General features: G+C 39.6%; 2 protein-coding genes across 3 annotated transcripts in view; both read right to left on the bottom strand.

The window, feature by feature from the left end:
* LOC120439144 overlaps nt 1–25,287 on the bottom strand; it is a 59,607-nt gene that overhangs the window by 21,856 nt on the left and 12,464 nt on the right. The gene's annotated exons all lie outside the window — the stretch shown is intronic.
* LOC120439133 (obscurin-like) lies at nt 11,844–24,180 on the bottom strand. 2 transcript variants are annotated; one of them, XM_039609857.1, is made up of 20 exons: nt 24,111–24,180; nt 23,494–23,578; nt 23,288–23,323; nt 22,827–23,093; nt 22,029–22,298; nt 21,672–21,938; nt 21,311–21,583; nt 20,949–21,224; nt 18,135–18,413; nt 17,762–18,037; nt 17,354–17,650; nt 16,965–17,240; nt 15,293–15,535; nt 14,722–14,829; nt 14,584–14,599; nt 14,403–14,500; nt 14,217–14,261; nt 14,048–14,107; nt 13,766–13,828; nt 11,844–12,012 (listed from the first exon to the last, which is right to left on the bottom strand). In XM_039609857.1, exons 2-20 carry the CDS (start codon nt 23,528–23,530, stop codon nt 11,957–11,959), a joined length of 3,243 nt encoding a protein of 1,080 aa, XP_039465791.1. In that variant the 5' UTR covers nt 23,531–23,578; nt 24,111–24,180; the 3' UTR covers nt 11,844–11,956. The 2 variants fall into 2 exon arrangements, with proteins under 2 accessions (XP_039465791.1, XP_039465792.1); XM_039609858.1 differs by lacking the exon at nt 11,844–12,012 and adding an exon at nt 12,229–13,527.

Here is a 25,287-nt window from a genome sequence, read left to right as displayed (position 1 = left end):
TCCTCACATCCAGCAGTGACACGTCTGAAAACTTCTACAACTTTCTGTAAAGAGAGAGAGTGAAGCAGCAGCACAGCAGATACCAAAGAGCTGTGAAGGAAACAAAGAGTTTAAAACTTTGTCTCTCTGCTTCCTTCCTTTTACACAGAAATAGCAACTTAACAACATCTGACCACAGCATGACGTAACATCTTTATTCTCTCCTGCTGCTGCAGAAACACCAGGTGCTTTCTTTATGAAAAGGCCTGTAATACAAAAACTAAACCGAAAAAACAGACATACAGTAAGTTTTATTATACAAATATCAGCGTGACTGAGCAGCTAAAAAGGCAAAATAAGATCCCAATATTATTACAACTTTTAAATGTGAAGTGTTTAGGTTATCTTACGTGCCAAAAACACAACAAGAACACAGCTCTGGCTGCACCTTCACACACCACACACACCGAATTTTCTTTGTCATAAACCATTAGAAGAATCAAATCACAGCATTGAAGCGTCATCATACAGAAACAGACATAAGAAGCCACAAAATGCTAATGTTGTACTAAAGCCTGCCGCACAAAATCATTAAACTGCTTCAAATATCCAATTAATATAAAGTAATTTGTCCAGGGTGTATCTCACCTCTAATCCAGCTGGGATAGGCTCCAGCCCACCTGAGAAACAGAACTTTATAAACAACGGAGAAAACAGATTCATACAATATTAAGGTTTTCTTAACTGACAAAGCTGAGCTTGATTCATTTAAAGTATTTCATTACACTAATGCAAAACAGAAATAGTGTCCTTAACCAGAAGTGGGCATGAGGCAAGAGGAAGTCCTGCCCTCTCTCTCAGATTATATGTGCTGCTGTTTTCATGGTGATGCAAGCTGTGTCAGTGACCACACAGTGGGCTGGTTCCTGGGGAATGTGAGTAATGTTTTTGTTTTGTTTTTTTAAAAACTGAAATGTTAAATAAAACACTGTCTGACTCTTTTATAAACTGTTTCCACTGAGAACTATTAAAGCAAATCCAAATTTCCGTATACATTTATGTATACATACATATATATATATATATATATATACATACTAGGGGTGTAACGATACACAAAATTCACGGTTCAGTTCGGTTCGATACTTTGGTGTCACGGTTCGATATTTTTTCGATACAAAAAAATGTTCATGCCTTTTTAATTTATTAAAATTATAAATATATATTTTAACTCAAAAGTACAGTTTTTAAATTTAATGTTGCTGAAACAACAAAATAATAAAAAAAATAAACCTATCTGATCGAGAAATCACTCATCTTTGGAAAAGAGAGTTTATTACAGAAAAATGTCTCTTACCAAAATAAAAGCTATACTATACGCTTCTTCTGGGCTATATTCTCAGCAGTATATTAAACATATCCGGTCCCCATAAGGAGAATCATGTGCTAACGGCTGTCTAAATGACTCGGGTAAAGTTTGTAGCATGCGTGCTTGTTGTTTTTGTCTGCTTCCACTTGTCTTTGCACTAGGATGATGTCGGCGTAAATGTGCAGTCATATTCGTTGTGTTTCCACTAGTGCTGTCAGCGTTAATCTCGTTAAAATGACATTAACGCCATAACGCGGCAAATCTCCGTTAACAAGTTACGGCGGATCGCCCCGTGCGTGGGGCTGGATGGCGTCAACACGTTAACAATCTCACTGCGCTAACGCACTAGTTCCCACCAATTGAGCATTGCATGGCACATCCGACATACTGTTTTACTTTGGTCCATGACGTTACCATCAGGGTCATACTTCACATGAAAACCAAAATAGTTCCAAACGCCAGATCTGAATGAGGGTGGGGGAGGCTCAATTTCGGGTAGCGTTGAGGCAGTTGCCATGTTGCAACGAGCTTAGCTTCTGTCTTGCTAGCTTGCGATGCGCTCAGTGGATCTGCGCTCGACAGTGCAGCCTAGGCGGAGTAGTCGAACGCAGATCCACTGAGCGCTCAACACAGACAGGTGCCTAAGAAGTACAGGAAGCTGTCCATACCTGAGGCCTTGGAAACTGCCAAGCAACGACTCACAGCCTTGGCCAGCCGCTTGAAGAGGCAGGAGAATAAACCAGCTGTTCTCCACGGAACCAACCAAGGTGTACTCTTAGTGGCAGGGGAACAATATGAGAACAGCACCACCAAGGCTGGAGGCAGAACAATACTGGAAGAGCATATGGGAGAAGGATGCAACCCATAACAGCAATGCTCAGTGGCTAGTGGATCTGAGGGCAGACCATAGCAACCTCCCTGAACAGGGTCCAGTAACCATCACAGTGGCAGATATCCAAGAAAGGGTCTCCAGTATGAAGAGTTGGACAGCACCAGGCCCTGACATGGTTCACGCCTACTGGCTGAAGAAGCTGACTGCACTCCACGAGCGCCTGGCAGCACAAATGAACCAGCTGCTAGTTGACGAGAGACACCCAGAATGGCTAACCGAAGGCCGGACAGTCCTGATCCTCAAGGACCCCAAGAAGGGACCGGTCCCATCCAACTACCGACCAATAACCTGCCTCAGTACTACATGGAAGCTCTTGTCAGGCATCATAGCGGCTAAGATGAACAGGCACATGGGTCAATACATGAGCGGGGCACAGAAAGGGATGGGCAAGAATACCAGAGGCGCAAAACACCAGCTACTGGCAGACCAAGCAGTCAGCCGAGACTGCAGGACCAGACTGACCAACCTGTGCACTGAATGGATTCATTACAAGAAGGCCTATGACTCAATGCCCCACACCTGGATCCTGGAATGCCTAGAACTATATAAGATCAACAGGACCCTGAGAGCCTTCATCAGGAACTCAATGGGGATGTGGCGGACAACACTGGAGGCCAACCTCAAGCCCATAGCACATAGGCCTTAACCCCCTCAGTGAGATAATTGACAAGACTGGCTACGGATACCGACTACGTAATGGAACAGTTGTCAGCCACCTGACATGGATGACATCAAGCTGTATGCCAAGAGTGAACGAGACATCGATTCACTGATCCACACCACCAGGATATACAGCAATGACATCGGGATGTCATTCGGGCTGGAGAAGTGTAGTCGGATGATAACAAAGAGAGGGAAGGTAGTCAGAACTGAGGGGATCGAACTACCAGAGGTCAACATTGCAGACATAGAGGACAGCTACAAGTACCTGGGGATCCCGCAGGCAAATGGAAACCAGGAAGAGGCCGCTAGGAAAGCTGCAACCACCAAGTACCTGCAGAGGGTCAGGCAAGTCCTGAGGAGTCAGCTTAACGGTAAGAACAAGATCCGGGCTATCAACACCTACGACGAGCAGGCAAGGCATACATGGAACGCCATAACCAAGAGTATAGTGTACAGGAACATCTGTGCCGAGTATAACCTGGAAGTCCCAAGGTCAAAATGGGAGACCCCCCCCAAGGGTGGTGGAGAATGACCGAGCTAAGATCCTGTGGGACTTCCAGATACAGACGGACAAAATGGTGGTGGCTAACCAACCGGACATAGTGGTGGTAGACAAACAGAAGAAGACGGGTCAGTAGTGATCGATGTAGCGGTTCCGAATGACAGCAACATCAGGAAGAAGGAACACGAGAAACTCGAGAAATACCAAGGGCTCAGAGAAGAGCTCGAGAGGATATGGAGGGTGAAGATGACGGTGGTCCCAGTGGTAATCGGAGCACTAGGTGCAGTGACTCCCAAGCTAAGCGAGTGGCTCCAGCAGATCCCGGGAACAACATCGGAGATCTCTGTCCAGAAGAGCGCAGTCCTGGGAACAGCTAAGATACTGCAAGAGGGACCCTCAAGCTCCCAGGCCTCTGGTAGAGGACCCGAGCTTGAAGGATAAACTGCCCACAGGGGCGAGTGGGGAATTTTTTTTTTTTATATAGATATAGATATAGATATATATAAAAATAACAGAGCACACCCACTTAGTACAAACAGCACAACCCATGGGCAGTGGGTGTTTCCCCTTTTCTGGCAAGAGACAGAAGCTCAGGATGTCATCAAATAACATCTCAGTTTCAGAAGAAATACCACAGAGTGGGGTTTATGCAGCACTTTTTTTTAGTTTTAATGACTATTAAAAGTTAATAGTACAAGCCACATTTATAAAACAGTTTATTTTGTACACTTTAAATACTTTAAAAACCTCACATCCACAACCAGTTTTAAACACTGGATATGGTTTCTTGTCCACTAAAGAATCAAGAGGCTGCTTCTCCAAGAGCTGGCAACTGTCCTTGAGCCATGCAGGTAAATAAAACTATTTTTTTAACTTATTGTTACTGTTTCTTCAAAAAGCTCTATAGTTGACAGTCATTGTGTAGATTAATTGTTGGGTCTGCGCTTCCACAGGCCCTGCTGGTTTAGAAACTTATTCTCGTTAACGACAAGGAAGGAAACAAGACGAACAGCTTCAACCGGTTATACTTGCACATGGGAGGCCCCAGTTGGTGTCTCAGAAAAGCACTCTGAATGACGACCAGATGACCACGACTTTGGCCTCCGCTTGCCGCCTTTTATTGAAAACAGTTACAGTACACACAAGCACCTCCCATTGTAAAACCTCCCTATGGTCACAAAAGACAAGGCACTATGTGTGTATGTATGTGTGTGCACGTGTAAGCACGTGTGTGTATCCATGTGCGAGAATGTCAGAGGTGGAAAGAGTACTAAAATATTTTACTCAAGTAAAAGTACTATTACTTTGCTGAAATTTTACTCAAGTACAAGTAAAATTACCTGTCTAAAAATTTACTCAAGTAAAAGTAAAAAGTAGCTCATTTAAAATTTACTCAGAGTAAAAGTTACATAGTTACTTTTTTATCAGCAGGGGGACAGCCTCTTCTGAGTAGTGCAAAAAAAGACAGTGGGATATAAATCTCAAAGTAGTTATTTTTTAATGAAAAGAAAAACTTTACAAATTAAAGTGCAGTGGCAGTTAAACTGCAAGTCTATACATGAAAATGGATAATGGTCACCAAACCAATCAACCAAACCGTCAGGTATCACAGTGTTTTCAATACAAAACCATATCAGTCTTTTACATGAGAATGTGTTCTAAAATGTCAAATAAGAGAACAAGTATGTCATGGTCCCTGTGTCTCCCCGGCCAGCCCAGTGTGGCCACAAGTGTTTGTTGTTTCTCTCTCTCTCTCTCTCTCTCTCTCTCCCCTACCTGTCTGCCTGGGCGGAGCTCTGACTGGGCTCCCGCCCTTGGCCCACGCACCTGCAGCTGATCTCGAGTGATTTGCAGTGGATCTCTGGCTCTTCTTAAGGCTGGGGCTCTGAGCTATTGGTCGCTGGAATATTGAGTAACCTCGGTAGTAAGCTCCAGAGTGTTAGTTTCTTGTTGCCTTTTGGCGTTGTTACTTCGTGTGATTAATCGCTTGTTTCCTGTGGACAGGAATCCCTTTCCCTTGGTGCCCTGGGTGTGCTTAGTTGCTGGTGTGCGGTGTTTCTGGATTCCCTCGTGTGTGAAGAGCCCCTTTCCCGGATTCCCCTGTGCCCTGGATCCCCCTTGTCCTCTCACCTGTATATAGTCGCACCTGGTGTCGTGTATCAATAAAAGGAACTGTATTTTAGCTGCCTCGTCTGCGCTTGAGTCCGTCCACCAGCGTGACAAAGTACTGAACTGAACTGTACGGAAGCTGCTATTAAAATGTTTTTTTAATTTTTTTAAACTTGGCCCTGCCCTACTGTACCTCTAGATTAAAGTTCCTTTGTGTCCATCCTAGAGTGTTACTCTCTGAACTTCCTGTTAATTTTGAGGAGCAGTTGATTTTCAAAGTTAGTAGAACTCATCCTTGCTCGCTTTGCAGTGAACAGTAGTCCAGCACAGCTAAAGAGACGCTCGCAGGCAGTTGAGGCAGGCAGGCCAGTGTTAAGTTTGAGAGAAAGTTTTTTGATGTGTGGAAATGAATTCAGCAGATCCATCTTGTCCGAGACACAGGCAAGGTACCCATCCAGCTCCCCTATACCTTGTGGCCTTTTGGACTTCATTGAAAAGAAGAAGTCTTCTTCATCAGCTTTTGGACACCATCCTGAATGGCCCTGATGAGTGGGTGACACATTTTGGTGGAGGTCTCCAGTCTGCTGAGTTTAACTTTTAGCTGGAAGATCACAGGAAGGAGCCACCCCATGTGCGTATTGGTCTCAGACTGAAGGAGGTTTAAAGCCTTCACCACAGGCTTCATCACAGTGCAGTACTCAGTCAGGAAAGCAATTTCAGCTGGACTCAGCCTGTATGACATAAAGCAAAACAATTTTTGGTAAATTATCTTCAGGCTTAGATGTGGAATGTAGAACCAAGTATGGACATGCATTTTAAAAATTCAAAAAAAGGTTTGAAAAACAAATGAGGTAGCTCCAGCATTGTTTTCCACCTGTGTCATTTATGTCATACTTTAGAAATAAGAAATAATACTCACATTTTCACTTTGAATTCTTCACAGACATTCCTGATAGCATCCTCCCCCTTCGCTTGTATGATCCGTATGATTCTCTCCAGAGCTATGTATGTTGAGTTCCACCGAGTTTGATTTGGCCGGATGAGCTGGAACTTGCATTCACTTTCCACAATTTCTGCTGCCATGTAGGACCGACCTGACTTATTCCAGATTGCTTGGCATTTCCCAAAGGCTGCTCGTGATAGCCGTTTGTATGCATCATTCATCTCTTCTGCCTTGGCAGCATCTGTTGTGGCAACTAAATTTAATAGGTGGCATGCACACCTTTGATGTGGTGGAAGCTGGTACTCAAGACCACCATCTTGCTCCAGGATGGTGAATGTGTCCAGGTAGTCTGCTTTGGTCTCTTCAGAAGAGTCTTGATCTGACCCTGACTCCGCTTCCTCAGGCTGACTTTGTTCACCAAACACACTGAATGCTTTAATAAAGTTCGAGCCACTGTCTGTTGTCGTTCTTACTACTTTTCCCCTTATTCTGTATTGACAATGAATGTCATCAAGGGCACAAGCTGGGACATCAAAGGTGTGGGACCCTTTCAACCTCTGGCAAGCAAGGGCAGCAGATCTCCTCTCCAAGGTTTCCTCATCTATCCAATGAGCTGTGACACCAATTTAACTTTGCTGGTGTGCTGTCCAACAATCTGTAGTGGTGGCAACATGGCTTACTTTACTGAGGTGCAACATCAAAGTTTTTTTCATCTGATTGGCAGCTCCCTCTATTCTGGTCCTGAGAGTGGGTCTGGAAATGACTTTGCATTGAGGATTCAGTGTCAACAAAAGTTCTTTAAAAGAAGGTTGTTCAACCACAGAAAATGGATGAAGACCTTCACAAATGAAATTAATCATGAGCTTGTCAACCTTTGCCTGTGATACTCGTCTGTTTGCACCCAATGCCATCACATCACTGATTTTTGCTTGCTTTCTTGGGGGTTCTGGTTGCTCCAAGGCTCGCTTCCGCGTTGCTATAAAGTCACTGAAGGCCTTCAGCTTGGATGGATGTTTTCTCTGTTAACAAATTTTTTTAAAATCAACATGTAAATCAATTTTGTTTTCATTAAACACACCAAATTCTACATAAAATATTTCCCCCCATACATCCCTAATAAGACATCAATGCATTACATAGCTACCGCTGGTAAATTATACCAATATACCTCGTCGTTTTTTTTTATTGGACAGTAACAGGCTAGTTAACGGGAGGTTGCAAGTGCTAATTAACAAGTAACAGAAGTCAGCTGTCTTTGACTAATCTAAGGTAAGTGAGCACTCGGTTATTCTTTTGCCTGCAGTGTGAACATATGTGGGTTAAGTAAGAAAGTAGCCGCTTCTGTCTTTAATTTAACTATTTTTTAAAATAAATTATTATTATTAACAAACAGGAAAAACGTAGGTAAACACATTTTCTTTTGGCAATTTACCAACCCAGTAAAAAACATGTAAGTTGCGTGGACAACAACGTGTCTGGACACAGCAAGTTGCTAGTACCAACCAACGTTAGCTGTGTTCTTCACAGATGTCTTAACTTAATGTGATTAATTTGAGCACAGCCTTTTTGCTACCATAACGGTACGAGTTGTATTTAACTTACCTCTACATGCTTGCGCAGGTTTGATGTGGAATTTTAAAAGCTGCTAACTCTGTCTCTCTGGGCAAACACAGCTTACACTGCATAATAAAGATGTTGCCTTTCTTGCACTTGAAGCCGAAATGGTCCTTTAAATACGGCCAGGGGTTCACATCCGTTTCTTCGAGTTCAGGGTCAGCAGAATTCGACGGGCTTCTTTTTCACTGGATCCGTAACACTGATGTCAGACTCCATCTTTAACGTGACCTTAGCGCCAATTTGTTCTACTACCCATCATTCCCTGCAGTATTTCCAAGCACAATGTTTAGGTTTTTTTTGTTGTTTTTTTTAATTTACTCAGTAATGGGTGTGATTGAAAACGTAGTGAACTACAATACTTTTTAAAAAATATACTTAAGTAAAAGTAAAATTACAGACTTGAAAAATGACTTTAAAAAGTACAAATACACAAAAAAACTACTCAATTACAGTAACGCAAGTAAATGTAATTCGTTACTTTCCACCTCTGGAGAATGTATGTGTGTGCGTGTGTGTGTGTTCTAAAATCTTTGGATTTTAGAACTGAAGAAGCCTCTTGGATGAGAGGTCTTTAAGAAACTCCGTAGACACTCAAATATCTCGTAAACAAAACACTTGAGGTTTTACCAGTGTCTACTATGATTGGTTCCATTTATATTAAGATTTTAAATACATCAAATTATCTCTGATTGAGAAACAAACCGTTCTTAGATAAACTGAACCAGCTCCACACACAGACTCAGATTAGAGTCAACCATCTTCTTACTAAAACATGTTTATGGATCAGTATGAATCAAACATTAGAAGTCAGTGATGTACTCACAGAATAGGCCCAGCTCACAGAGCAAAGTGGCTCCCATCCTCACATCCAGCAGTGACATGTCTGAAAACTTCTACAACTTTCTGTAAAGAGAGAGAGTGAAGCAGCAGCACAGCAGATACCAAAGAACTGTGAAGGAAACAAAGACTTTTCTGCTTCCTTCCTTTTACACAGAAATAACAACTTCTGAACTCACCAAGGTGGGGTTACTTGGAAAATCTACCAAATAGGCACATAAAAACTGGAAGAACAGACGTTTGTCTTTGGAAATGCAAACTTAAAAAAAAAAGTAGAATCCTAGGATTCAAATGAACAAAAAAAGGGAAATAAAGATCCCTATAAAGATTGTTTGTTTCCATCATGATTGCTGCCACATATAAAACACCAGGACAGGACCATATAATGTACCACACACAACCATAAATGCTGCCAACTTATGTAGGTTACATCATAGGCTTTACAAAGACTCAGCAGAGAAATCTAAATCAGCCATTATTCAGAGTATCTACCATAAGGCAAAGTAAATGCACACATACCATATAAAGACTGAATGTACTGTATGCTGACATGTGAAATTTACTTTGTCATAAACCATTACTAGCATCACACAAGTGTCTCATCTTTGCTTGCTAGCTTTGTTTGGTAGAAGCTTTATCACCAAAAAATAATTACCCTCGCAAGCGTTTGCTGTTGGGTCATTGAGGTAACTCTACATTTGAAGTCTAAAAAAATACATATATTAGATGGGTTCAAACTGACATAGAGGTATAACTGCAGAGATAAAAAATATTAGCAAGCAAGAGATTAGACTTATATTTCCCTCCTGTCATTGATGTGATCAACCAGTAGGCTACCTCTGCTACTTCGCAGTCATAAACTGCTGGTGCACACTAATCATCAGCACACAAAATCATTACCAAACACAGCAGCTGTTGGTAATCCTGCACTTTTTCATGCAAGAGTTAAAACTATAACTAAAAATACTTCCCTTTTGATTTTAAGCTGAGCTTCATTAATGTAAAGTCTCCCACAAACATGAACTCTTTTATAGTTAAGTTGTAGTTTTTCATAAATTCATCCACAGGAAAAGAGTTAGCTGAAGCAAAACAGAAATTGAGTCCTTAACCAGAAGTGAACACGAGGTGAATCCCTGCCCACTCTTTCAGCTTATCTCTGTGCCCATAAAAGTAGCTGTAACTGTTGTAATCCTAAAGATTTTTTGATTTGTTTTGTTTTAGCACTTAGTAACCACTGGGCCACCAGTTCAAAAGGTTCAAAGGGAAATGCTGCTGAAATTAAAAAAAAAAAAAAAAAAAAAAATGGCGAAATTTAAAACAGGAAGCTGTTCAAACTACAGGACATAATTATTTAGTTATAAAGCACAGTGAAGCACAGTGAGCTACAAATGACAGAACACTTTTATTGAAATCCAAAACCCATTTGATTAAAATACCATGTGTCTCTTCTATAAACTATTTGTACTGAGAACAATTGGAATAAATCCAGATTTTATGGCTGTTTTGCTGACCACACACACGTGTGTGTACTGTGTTCACTTCTGTGTGTCTCCATGTGTGTGCGAGTATATGTGTGCATGAGGGTGGGAATGCATGTTTGTGACTGTGTGTTAGCTCAGATCTTAGACCACCTCTCTCAGAACCTCACCCGCTGATGCATTGGTCGTTCTCAGTGTCCAGGGCTGGGTGCTTTTAGTTTCTTTTTATTTTGTTTTCCTGTGGAAACTGTCAGATGGTTTTGATTACTTCTGTCACAAACGAAATTATATCTTAATGTTAGTTGTTTTGGGGACTTAATGACCTTAATCAGATCTGTGTCTTTTTACACAGCTGATATAAAGCTGTGCATAATCTGTGTCACATGGTACCACATCACCATCTTGTGCTTTTACACTGAGTTTCAATAATTCCTGGCAATGCTTCTCTTGGCTTAACTGCCACAGCAAAATCTAAAACATACAGCTCTGCTATCACTTTTAACATAAATGAAGACAGAAAACTAAACAGCAGTGGCGTTTGTAGGGTTACTGAAGTTGGGCTATGTGGTGGCTAGCGACACAGCTATGTTAGCATAATATAAACAGTGAAACTGGAGGATGAACGCTAACATTTTTCCATTCGATGAAAGTTAACGTGAGCGTTCCTGAAGGTTAGTGACAAATGTAATTGCATGGCAGGATGCTGTAAACCGACCAAACTTCAGTCAGGAGAACAACTGAGATAATCCATCCACAATATGAGGTTAGTCATTAATATACTGCTGTATGGGCTGGGCTGTAGTTACATCGTAAGGTTTTAAAAACTGAGCTTTAAAATGAATAGTGGTAATGAAAACCGAGAGAGGTTGACAGTGATCAGGGACTGAATTTAGGGGCTTGTTCCAATTAAATAGAACAAGATACAAAGCATTAAAACATGTTAAAAACACAAAGCCTTAATAAATGCAGTTTTGACCTGGAAGAAGGGTTCATACGTCATCACTTAAAGACCGGATATCCCACCTGTTGTGAATGTTTTAATGCAGTACAGTTCTTCTTATTATTATTACTTTTCACATCCTGTTTATGACAGTTAAAATAAACATATTCATATAACAAATAAATTTGTCTCATGTAAATGTATATGGTGTTAAATAGGCCTATACTACTGTACTTTAATGTCGGTCATAAGGGTGGTACTTCAAGAGCCATATATTTTATGAGGTGGTACTCATTGTGAAAAGTTTGAGAATCACTGGTCTAATATAAAATATTTGACAAATCAAACATGTGCATCATAAATAATGTGATTTCCATGTCATATAGGTTTGGGCCTCCTCTGGGGCTGCAAGCCAACAAGGTGCCAGTAGAAACTGTGCTACTGTTTTCCATAGACAAAGGAAGGGGAGGGAGAGGTGGTGTGTTGAGGACAGCAAGAGAGGAAAGACAGGAGTTTGGAGAAGAGAGTAGGAACTTTAAATGGAACTCTGACTTTTAAAGGAAACAGCAAGGAGATATGATGGAGGAAGGTAGATATATTGTACCCCAGGAGGACCACCTGTGTGAGTCAGCATACAGCCGAGCACCCCGCTTGAGAAAATACTTCACATCTTGTGTCGTAATCTAATGAGTCAAATCAAACACAAAGCATAATTATAAGCTCAAGTACTTAAGTCACCAAGACTGAAAAAAAAAATGGTTAGAAATACAGAAATGTTTAAAATGTTACTGTGATAGAGTGAGTAGTGCAAGAAATGGAGCTTCCTACAACAGCATTTAAGTAATTTAATATTTATTATTTTAGTAGAAAAGCGATTAAGCAAAATGAGAAAAATGGGATACAGTTCAATGTGAAAAACTACTTAATACACTTTATAATTATATATATACAATATATTCATATTAAAACACTTCTACAAAATTCAAACTTCCTCATGTTTAGATGTTTCTTATCTACACACAGAATTACTCATCATGATACTCATGAGTATGTTTATACTGGTGATCATGTCACATGGTCACCAGTACAATTGTGATACTTAGGAGCTTAGTATTGTTAGAGTTGGAAGTGTCTTGGTAATTTCCCTTTAGTTTGATATTAAATTCTGAATTATACTGTGAACATTTACACAATTACGCAATAACTGGCAAGAAAACAAACAAAGGATAAGAAAAGTAACATAAGGTACAACAAACAATAAACATTTATTAATTGATCATTTATAAATAAAATGTCGTGCAGTCTTGCAAACCTTCCCTATCACTCTCACTGCTGTCCTTTTGTCACAAATCACCCCTGCCCACTCTTTACCCACCCTTGCTGCACTCTCTTCTTCCCCTCTCATACACTGTCCACTTCACCACATCTGTGACTCTTATCTTTGGCCTTCCTCGCTCTCTTTGGAGCTCTCCGTTGAACGTATCCGCCTTCACTTCCTCTACTCCTTGCAGCGTCACTGTTAAACTGTCTCCTGTTCATACACGTGTTCTGTCTTGCTTCTACTGAATTTCATTCCTATTCTCTCTGGTGCATGCGTCCTCCTCTCCAGCCTCTCTTCCACCTTCTCCCTACTCTCACTACACCTCACAATGTTGTTTGCAAACATCATAATCCACAGAGACTCCTACATGACCTCATCTGTCATCTTGTCCATCACCCCTGCAAACAAGGAGGGGCTCAGAGCTGATTCCTGATGTAATCCCACCCCCAGCTTAAACTCCTAAGTTACAACCACACACCTCACTGCTGTCTCACTGTCCTCATACATGTCCTGCACCACCTTCACATACTTCTCTGCTACTCCTGAGATCCTCATGCAGTACCCCACACGCTTGGCACCATATCCTTTCTCTAGATCCACAAAGACACAGTGAAGCTCCCTCTGACCTTCCTTAAACTTCTTTCTCAGCATGAAGCCACATGCTGCCATATCACTGACTGTCACCTCTCTTCTTAACCTAGTTTTAACAACTCTTGTCCACAGGATCACAGTGTGACTCGACTTTAATATCCAGCTGTATAAAAATATTGATGTTCAAAAGTTTAAGAATTAATATTTTTTTTATGTTTTTGTTTGTTTTTTCACGTTGCTGTTGACCTTCTCTTGTTTTATTGATGCCATGCCTCTCTTTAGGGACCTTTAAAAGTAAATAAATAAAATGAAATAAATGAAAACAGAATAAAGTAAAACTAACTAAAGAACAGGTTTAATAATACTTAAGGCGTGTTTTTAAAAGGGCTACAAATGAGTTTCTTCTTATTATTAGGACATCTAATTAAAGCTCTCTTGCAGTTAACACACATGTAGCCCAACACATATATGTGATACATATTTCATCCCTGAAACTAAATATTTGCTACAGTTAATATTTGTACCTGTAGCTGAGTTTGGATCTACATTATGGTAGTCAGAGGTTTCCTCTGGATCATCACACTTTCCTGTAACATTGACACAGAAAATGTATGTGGGTATCATGTCTCTGAGGGGGCGTTAAAATTTAAACAGTACAGTATACAAATAATATTTTATTCACTGAAACTTAAATGTTACATATATTTAGAGGTATGATTTCAGAAGTGCACATGCTTTTGGCTGCATGATACATTTGCAATTATAATTCAAAATCTGTTTTGTATTTTCATATTTTTTGTACTCACTCCTCTGTTCGACACTTCTGAGCTGAAGAGAGATATTTCTGTAGTCATCTGTCCGTCCACCTAAAATGAGGACAATTGTGGTATTTTAGATTTTTATTTCTCAGTAAAAATAAGATTTTGATCTGCTCTTTATTTTAAAAAAAAAACAAAGAAATATCTTATACTGTACCAGTGTTTTCAGAAGGTCTACATGACTCATAGACGTTCATGTCACCTTTGGGTCAGTAAGAAACACAAGACAATGACAAAATAATCACTGTGTGCAGTAAACTTGCAGCTATATTATAACTGTGAACATGAGTATAGAAAGGTTCAGCTGTAAATGCTCTTATTTTGTAACAGGTGTGTGGCTGACCGTGAACAAGAGAGGAATATATTTGCTGCTGATTTTCATCCTGGCTCATAGTTTGAACTGTAGCAGCAGTCTGACTGGTTTCCTGAGACTGGGCTGGTCTGAGGTTTTAAACAGGTTCAAGTTACAATGAATGTGTTACATAGTGTTTGTTCACTGAAGACAAGAAAAGAAAGTGTTTTACCTGATACAAAGTGTACCTATGGAGAAGACAGTAGTAATAATATTAAATGGGAGAGTATTACAAATAAACATAATAATTGTCCATACCATGGCAGTGTCTGACAGTTAATATATGAAATAAATTTAAAAATAAAATCACCCTTTGATTTTTTGTGCCAACAACAGAGCAGCAGGGACAGCAGGAGAATCAGTGAGACACCACTAACCAGCCCCGTGATTAGAGAGACAGAGGGTGAAGATCTGGATCCTATAATGATAATGATAATAAAAATTAGCTTCATCTATCATCAAATAGCCCATTCAATGGAATACATCATGGGCAAAGGACACTTTGAACCTGACAGGCATTTTCTGGGTTGTCTGTAAATGTTTTGTTAAATCAGAAAGTCGTCTCTTAAAACTGTGGAGATGGAAAATATTGTGAATGGTTACACAGTAACGACTGGGATGTTAAACAATCAACACTCTATAAAAGTGGCTAAAAATATAAACTATAAAATACAGTTTTAGTTCATAATAAGGGTTTGCATACTTTATGTGGGCAGGATCATTTTAACCTTCTTTTAACCTTTTAATCTTCTTCATTTTCACACTTACATTTTGTAGACTGTCACTACTGGTTTTATTTGATGAGCCTTTTGTTTAAATCTTTTGAAACAGAGACAGCAGGGTATTTCTTTTCTGTCTACAACTGTATCATTCACAATTACCTTTTACTGACATCCAACTTTCTGGTGACTCATGCCCTGAATATTCACACTTGTAGAAGCCTTCATCAGACTTTGACACTGCAGGGATATTTAGCTTTTCTCGGTCATCATTTTGAATTAGTTTCCCATTTTTGTAGAATGCAACAGTGGAATTGAAGTTTCCTGTCCTCAACTTGCAGCCAAGAGCAACAGAGTCCCCCTCATTGACTGGATGGACAGGGCTCACCAGGATCACACCAGTAACTGTAAAAGCCATTAAAATATGAGAGAACCTGCAAACATACAGTCTACTGTTTCCCTCCTTGTTTGGTAAATGAAGACAGTGGCACCAACAGCTCTAATCCTGTTCTTTGTTATGTTTTATTAGTATTATTTTTCCTCACACTTTTAACCACAGCATGATCATTTAAGTTAAAGCTGGATTTCAGATGCATTTTTGGCTACATCCTCTCATAATTATGAATACTGTAATGACACAAAGCTATTACCACACCTATAATCATGGGCTTACATTTCTGCTTCATCCTCTGCAGTGTTGGATTAATTTGTAAATAAATAAATAACTCAGAAATGAGCACAATGTGTGCAATGGCTGTACTGTGAATTTAAATCTTGTTGGTTCCACTTAATGGAAAACTAAACTCTTGGTATCATCATAGTTATGTGGAAAATAGATTTCTAAAATGTAGATATTGAACCATATAATGAAACATGTCAAACATTGTATAAATACATGTTCTATTCTGCTGTATACACATTGTAATAAGATGACTTGCAGCAAGGATAGATTGTTTTTCCTAATGCAATATAAACTAATGTGGTACATACAGTATTCTGTTGACTGTTTGCACGTCTATGTTGCAGATTAGTCAGTGTTTCAAGGTTACTGTGCCATTCAGAAATACAGGCTACAGGTCTAACATGCAAAGACGAGGCCATGTGGGAACATCATTCAGTGTCTTGTTTCGGCCAAAACTCATTTGAATGAAAACGAGATAAAGCAGAAAATTGTTTTCTTGTTCAGATTAATAAAAATATTGAAATTCTTTTTAAAACACATAAATGCCACATCCACTGGACTAAAGAATAGAAGGACCATCCACGTTGTTATTAGGACTCAGTTCTAAAGTTTGGATCTCTGATGGTTTAAGGTGCTTTAGTGACTATGGAATATGAGTTGCTTGGCTCATCTGAAAAGGCACCATCAATGTTGAAAAGTATACAGAGATTTTAGAGCAAAATATGCTCTCATCCAGATGACTTTTTTCATGAAAGGCCTTGCCTATTTGAAGAGTACAGAAGCTGAACTGGGCTGCTTGGAGTCCCAGTCTTTCACCATTTGAAAACAATTTGTGTATCACGAAATAAAAAAACATGACAAAGAAGACCCAGGATTGTTGAGCAGATATAATCCTCTACCAGAAAACTATGGGATAATATTGCTCTCCCAAAGGTCCAGCAGCTGGTTTCTACAGTCCCCAGATGTTTATAGACTGTTGTTAAAAGAAGTGGGGATGCTACACAGTGGTAAATGTGGCCCTGTCCCTTTTGTGATGCGTTGCAATTATACACTTTCACATTTTAAAAGCTTAAACAAATATACTGCACTCTTTCTTTATTTATATTTTACACAGCGTCCAAACTTTTTAAAATTAGGGATGTAAAGATGTACCATGTGAAGTGATGTTGATTCCATTGCTGAACTGTCCTGATTCAGACTCACACCAGTACACAGCATCTCGGTACTGGTCAAGATCTATGTTGCACGTGGATTTGGTCATTATCCCCCCGTTTCCACATTCCAGGAGTTTTCTCAGGTATCCGCGCTGAGTAAATGTCATCACTCTCCACTGAGAAGAGTTTCCAGAACAATTCAGAGTTACTGAATCATAGATGAAGTGCTGCACACTGTTAGGACTGACTGTGAGAGAGGCTGCTGAATTTAAATCTGTAGGAAAACAAAAACTGTCATTTTTTTCTTGATAGATTAATAGATTGGAGACTGTGAATGCAATAATAACACTTTTTCCCCCTTTTTTAATTAGGAGCAAAAATACTGACCTGCAGACCAGACAAACTTTGGTTGACTGTGATCAGTGTGATACTCTGGGTCTCCTCTTCCAGCTCTGCACACATATGCTGCTGTGTGTGTCTGTCCATGAATGATGTAGGAGTCCTGTGCAGTCCCACTGCCATCAGGTAGCAGCTCATAACTGGAGGATTTCTCTGATAGATCAGGAACAGCTTTATACCAGTAGAAGCTCCATCCTGCAGACGGATGTTCAACCTCACAGTTCAGAGTTACTGAGGCTCCAGGACTCAGCCATGATGGAGACACAGTGAGGACAGGACGACGTTCTGTTGGGAAATTATATTTTCAGAGTGAGATCAAGTATAAGAACCTTAAGGGCAGATTGTCTGTTAATAAATGCAAGCGTACAATTCACATTACATTTACAATTCACTCACTATAAACTATCTTTAGTTGAAAGGATGCACTCCACATTGTTGAATTCTGTTGTGCACTTCTCATCCTGCCCTTACACCAGTAGTGCCCATGGTGTGATTCAGAAACAGAGTTAATCTTGTATTCATTTTGGTTTGGAGGTTGATGTGAGCTGCTTGTTGCCCACTCATAATCCCACTCAGTGTCTTCTCCTGGGATCTCACATTTCAAAGTGATTGTCTCTCTGCTGTATACCTCAGGCCAGTTTGGATGCAGAGTCACAGCAGGCCCGTTTCTAACTGTTAAACAGATAATAAAAAACAAACAAAAATAACTAATTAAATGACTTTTTAACATCTTCCATCAATTAAAAAAGAAACATTCACCATGACTCACCAGTTTTTTTAATACTGATCACATCACTGTAGTCTGTGTAGTAAACTGGGTTGCCTCGTCCTCCTCTGCACCAATAGTCTCCTTCCTGTGATACACCGATTTGTCCATCAGAGTGGAGAACAACTTCTGCCATCGTCAGTGGTTCTGAGGTTTTCTTGCCTCTGTACCAGTAGTAACTCCAACCAGGAGTAGATGGTGTCACAGAGCAGGTCAGGGTGACTGTGTCACCTTCTGGAAGGACTCTACTGTCAGCACTGATGCTGGACTTTGGTCTGTTTCCTGTTCAATTAAAAAAAAATTCTAATAAAATTACAGTGAAACAATTACTGCCCCTTTGCTTTAGAGACAATTACAATTTTACAAATAATTCTTAAACGATACATAGTATATCTTAGGTTACGTTCACACTACAGGTCTTAATGCTCAATTCCGATTCTTTGATCAAATGTTATTTTTTTGTCTGCTTGTTCACACTACAAATAAAATGTGACAGCAAACGTGCTCTAGTGTGAACTGTTCACAGCCCTCAAAGCGGCCCGCATGCGCAAAAGAAGACGTCACACACAACGCGCTCTGTTTAGACCCAGACCAAATAGTATTTTTTAACTGATGGCATAAATGCACTGTTATGAAAAAATTAGGACCACACATTGAATATTCAGTTCTTAATTAGGAATATTCACATATCAAAGTCTAATTTTGTTATTATTTATTTTGGCAGAAGAAACTATATATATACAGTATATATATTTTCACATCTCATTGTGTTCACTCTCACTTCAACAGTCAGGAGCACAGCAAACTAAACGTGTAAAGGTTTAAACAGGGAAAGCTTCATTACAAATGCTGAGTCACAAAGTTCTGATCATGTACACCTGATATGATACATCTATGTGTGATTTTAGCCATTTCAAGTGGAAATAAATATGAGGGTGCCCCAAGACATTGCATTTTTTAAGAGTTACATATTGCAGATAATTCCCCAAAGTCCTTTTTAATTGTATAACTATATTACTTTGATCTCCCAGTATTGTTCAAATTTATATTAAATTGAATTGCATTTAATTCTGACGTTCTCTACCCTTTTCATCGACACTCTCAAAGCAAATATCACATCTGCAATGCTCTTCTACCCATGACTCCATCCTGCTTGCTTACTAATCATCACCGCCCTTCTCAACTTAGCTTCAACAACTGTTTCCCATATTTTCATGTTATGGCTCATCAGTCTCATCGCTGTCACTACAGCTCTACAGTTCACCCTTGTTTCCATCCTCTCTGTCATTTTCTACATTCATGAGTTCTTCAAAGTATTCCTTCAGTCTTCTCCATCTTCTCTGTTATAACTGGAGCTTCGATGGATCCAACCTGTCTATCCGGCTCTACTGAACTTGTCAGTGGAGACTCTTCTTCCAAGGCAAATGAAGATTATGGGAATCTTCACCCACTAAGGCGCCCCGCTACAACATGAGGAGAGGATATTTCATTTGACTTTTATTAATGCTAGATCATTAACAAACAAGGCTTTTCTGTTAAATGAATTCTTCACCTCACAGGACTTTGTTTCCCACAGATGCTTGTCTTAGTGCTGGTGAGTCCAGCCTATTCTTACAACTACTTCCTCTTGTCTGTTTTTCAGCTCCCTTTGCACTACTGGCAGAGGTGGGGGTTAGCAACTGTTTTCAAATCCAGTTTCCAATGTCGACAGTCACTGTCTAACCCAGTCTAAACCATGAGGTGTAGACATTTATACTGTGCTGTGCACTCTGATCTACCACTATGATTTTTAAATAGAATTTGTAGAGTTTGTGGGTGAAATAACACTGAATTATGATCACTTTAAATTGTTGGTGGTTTAAATATTCATGAGTCTTGGTCAAATAATGTCTTCATCTTGTTGAAAGATTTAACCTCACTTACTCAGTGACTTGTCCAACACAGGTAAAGGGACACACACACCAGACCTTCTGTCCCACACAGATTTATGACACATGTATTTCAGACCATGATGCTGTTTTACCTTCTGTTTCTTGGTTCTCAAATTAAATAGTAGCTTTAAGCCCAGCTTATCGAATTCACATAAATTCTTTAACAGCATCTTTGTTTTCATTATATTTTAATGATCTTAAACTTTTCATTTGAAAATATTTCATGAGGAAGCTCTCGCTCTCTTACTAGTTGATAAAAAATGAATCCTTACATGCATAAATGTGCATCTGAATACTTGTTTTACTTACACATAACACACATTTTTCACATAATACTACTGCTATTAGTTCTAATTGTTTTATACTTATGAAATGCTTAATTTAGAAATGAACAAAAAACATGCTGTCATTAATGACCTGTTAATGATAAATAATGATTTTATCATTATTAGTTGTAATGTTTATTATGCCATAAGGTTTTATAAATGATCAATCATGCACCAATAAATTAGTGACAACTCATACTATGTAGTTGTAATGTAAACTGTAAAATATTGGAAGTTGGAAGTTCGCCTTGTAATCGGAAGATTACTGGTTGGACAGTCTCAGTCGTTGTATCCTTGGGCAGCCGGACACTGGCGCCACCGGGACCTCTGACCACCACCAGTAGGCAACGGGTGAAGTGTCTCGCCCAAGGACACAACAACCGAGACTGTCCAAGCCGGGACTCGAACTGGCAACCTTCCGATTACAAGGAGAACTCCCAACTCTTGAGCCACAATCGCCCAGTGCTTTGGGGTCCTTAGGGACTAGTAAAGCACTATACAAATACAGGCCATTTACCATTTGTATTTTATAAAGACATAACAAAACTAAACTTTCTTACCAGAGACTGTCAGTGTGATGACATCACTCCACTCTGTCACAGAATACAGCTCCTGTTTGTTTTTACCCATACACCTGTAGCTTCCACTGTTGATCACAGATGCATTAAGATTGATGGATGCATTATTTGCCAGACCTGTGCTTGAGTCGGGTTTGCTCCACTCATACTCCCACTCAGTGCTTCCACCTAAAGAAATCTGACATCTAACAGTGATCTTCTCGCCACTGAATATCAGAGGCCAGCTGGGCTCCAGGGACACAACTGCTTTGTTGGAAACTGTTTACAAAAACAAAAATGTGATTGGTTCAGTTTTGAACTTCTCTGCATCCCATGTTAATCCAAATGAAAATGCTTAAACTCACCTCTTTTTTCAATAGTGATTGGATCACTGTCCTCTGTGAAGAAAACTGGGTTTCCTCTCCCTCCCTTGCAGTAGTAGATGCCTCCCTGTGTGACAGTGATCATTTGATCTGGTTCTTTGTTTCTAATCACCTGAATTTCTGAAAAGACTGAGGCACGCCTGAACCAGAAGTATTTCCACTCATTGTAGCTCCCCACAGAGCAGCTGAGTGTTGCATTGCCTCCAGCTGGTATTGTTCTTCTCTCAGCAGTAATTGTGGGTCTGGGTTTGTTTGCTGTTTGTTAGAGTAAATAAAGATGTTTTACTATAGTTGGTCAGATGAAAAAGAGTAGATAAAATAACTCAAAGATGATTTTACTTACAGACTTTTAGTGTAAAAGCATCACTCCAAGCTGTTGAGAAGAACACGTCTCTTCTACCTTTACACCAATATTGCCCGTTGTAGGAAAATGAAGCCCTGCTGATGTTGTATTCACTGTGTGTGGGAGGTGTTTTTGAGCTTGTTGTTCTCCATTCATACTGCCACTCAGTGTTTTCTCCTCCTTGGATCTCACATTTGATGGTGATCATCTCACCGCTGAATATCTGAGTCCAGTTCTGTTGCAGAGTCACAAAGGCCCTGTTGGACACTTTTCATACCAAACATGAATTAATACAGAAAAGTTTGGTCATCATAAATGTTTGTTCTTTTATTTCTTACAAAAAGTTGTCAGACTCACATGTTTTCTGAATGTGATACACTTTGCTGAGGTTTGTGAAGAAAACTGGGTTTCCTCTTCTTCCTCTGCATCGATAGATGCCTTCGTCTGAGACACTAACAAAGTTTTGCAAACTGTTCGTATCGATTACTACTTCACGAGAATCTGGGATTTGTCTGAACCAATCATATGTCCAGCCAGCAGAGCCCTGAACAGAGCAGGTCAGTGTCACCGAGCCCCCCACTGGAATAGTTGTCTTGTCTGCTGTTATAGTCGCCGTGGGTCTGAGTGCTGTTTGATTTAGAATATGTTGCTTTTGTTATTAATACATTTTTTGGGGGAAAAGCTCAAATTTAACAATTTCTCATAATATGTAGAATAAAAGGCTGTGAAGTAATTCATGAAGGCAGCATCTCATGTGACCAATTCTTCTCACTTCTCTCATATCATACTATATATAACATACACTATGCTGTATGTCATGCACTAAAGTTCATACTGCTTCCTCATTTGCTGTCATATCCACAACTTTTCACAACGCTCTGCTGAAATTTACATCATACTTGACGTATTTACTTCCTGCTGTTTTTCAGCCTTCACAGGTCGACTCTGAGTTTTTAACTTAGCAGGAAATTTCTGCTTAATGTTACTCTCCGCGCCCTGCTGTGCAGAGATCATTATATCAACAAGAATAAAAGAAAAATACAAAACAGAAACTTTGGAATAACATAAATTGAAACTTTGATGCTGGAGTTTCACATTTAACACAGCTGTGCTACTGTTGAATGAAAGCCTAATAAATATGATACAGTAGCTTACCTGATATGGACAGAGTCAGGTTATTACTCTGTTTTGTAAAAGTTGTTGAGCCATTGTGGCGACCAATACATTGATAATTCCCACTCAGCTCTGCTGTCAGGTAAAGTGAGTAGGAGCTACTTTTAGTGAAGTGGACCATTTCTTGATCATTCCAGTTGAATTTGTAAAGCCAGTCAGTGGCATTTCCCTCTCTCATGTCACAGATGAAGGTTACAGACTCTCCAGCAAATAAATGGGACACGTTTGGTTTAAGGCTCAGCTCAGCATCTAAAATCCAGCATAAACATAAATACACAGAAAAAGTTCAGACCAGATTTTGTTTTCATGAAGAGGACGATTTCTCACTTTACAGGCAATTATTAGTGTATTTATAATATAATGTGCAAAAATGAAGAAAAAATGAATGTTATTTACACATCAATCCATAGAAAAATAGAAAAGGAAGAAAGCTCTTCAGTTACCTTGAGCATGTCCACAGAGAAAGGTAATATTCAGCACTGTAAGAAAGATTCATTTCTCTCAATCATCAGTGGTCTCATATCTCAAATGAGGGTTTTTTTTTTTAATGAATAGAACTTTAACATTAGCAGCAATGGTTGCACAAACATTTGGCACTCAGTATAGTTCAGTCTTTATCAGTCAAATAAAGGAAGTTACTTATACTCACCAAATAAAGACAGCACACTGAGCACAGTGAGCCCCATCCTCACACTGAGCCTGAAAGTCTGTCACTGCTACTGACAACAGAAACACTGAAACAGAAGTAAGAAACAGAGAATGTGGAAAGAATGTTTCGCCTGATTGTGGGAGTAGAGGCTTTCTGCAACCTCATTTCCTAAGTTCAGCCCTTCACCGCTACTTCTCTTTTCCAAGTCGTCTATGAGAACACTGATGACATAACTTATTTTTAACTGCTGACACTTCCTGTTTTACTATGAACAGAATGCAGACCTGACATGATATCTCATCCCTGCTTCTGAAACTAAATTGTAACTGCTCAGATAATCATGTTTGGGAAAATGATTTGTCGTAGTGTTTTAAGATCACCAGAATGTCATCAATGGTTTAATTTAAAAGAAAAAGTCAAATAGAAAAATGTATGATCATCATCATTGTCTGTCTTATGTCTTACACTACTTGATATCTGAGGTTCACACAGGAGGTAACAAAATGAATTCAAGGCTGAATGTAGATTTTCTCTGGGGCAGAATGTTAAAACAACCACCATGGTAATAAAAAAAAAACCCAACAACAATCCAGCGAAGAATGAGACTCAGTCAACACCTTATGTAGTGGCTTCCTGATGAGATGATGTGGGTGGCAGGTTGCTGCAGGTGCGTTCAGCCAGAGGCAGGAACCTGTAGTGGGTCCCGCCCATAGACAGACACACATGCACAGAAGAGAGAGAGATAGGGAGAAAAACTAAACTTGGAGCAGGAAGTTTAGGAGGACTAGGGGACCATGACACTGACGGTTAGCATGTGGTCAATGAAGTCAACTTCCTTTTCACACCTTTCAGTCTGCTGCTAGATCAGGGTTTTGACGTCACGTCAGACCTTGAGTTTTCTACTTACACAAATAAACGTCTTTTATATTCATAATTGATCAGGAAAACTGTGCAATTAAACATGCCATGCAGTTAAAGATCAACAGGGTTTATAAAAGTACTACAGCAGAGGTGTCGAAATCCAGGCCTCGAGGGTCGGTGTCCTGCAGGTTTTAGATGTGTCCTTGATCCAACACAGCTGATATAAATGGCTAAATTACCTCCTCAACATGTCTTGAAGTTCATTTGATTCAGGTGTGTTGACCCAGGATGAGATCTAAAACCTGCAGGACACCGGCCCTCGAGGCCTGAAGTTCAACACCCCTGTGCCACTGCATCTGACACTCCTGTGCTTTTGAATAAAAAGTCAGCTGTTGTGTTTGTTTCATATATATATATATATATATATATATATATATATATATATATATATATATATATATATATATATATATATATATATAATAAAAATGAGGAAGTGTAAAGTAAAACATTAGAAAATAGTTACTTTCTGCAAGACAGAGGAACAAAGGGGTTTACATCGAAACACTACAACTAAGATACTGAAATATATGAGTCATTTCACCTCGAAGCGGGCACGCTCCGTGTTGCATAACTATTTTTAAATCTCTGTAGAACTGGAACCACGTAAGCTAGCACAATGATTTTTTTTTTACATATGAAACTGGAGGAGTTGTACTTACATCTTATGCCATCAGTTTGTCCTAGGTCACGGTTTCCTTCCACAAATATAGCTTTGCAAAAATTGCATAAAAACCACTTGCAGCAACAAAAACATAACATTCCAGAAACACGCTTTGCCGATCCGATCAGCTGTTCATAACACTTCCTACGTTGGAATAGACGTCGGCGCGAACTATCGCATTTCCGCCATTACTTGCCCGAAACCGGAAG

Source organism: Oreochromis aureus, linkage group 3 (genome assembly GCF_013358895.1).
Source record: "Oreochromis aureus strain Israel breed Guangdong linkage group 3, ZZ_aureus, whole genome shotgun sequence".
NCBI lineage: Eukaryota > Metazoa > Chordata > Actinopteri > Cichliformes > Cichlidae > Oreochromis > Oreochromis aureus.
Note: the sequence above shows the minus strand (reverse complement) of the source record. Positions and strands in the feature narration are given on the sequence as shown.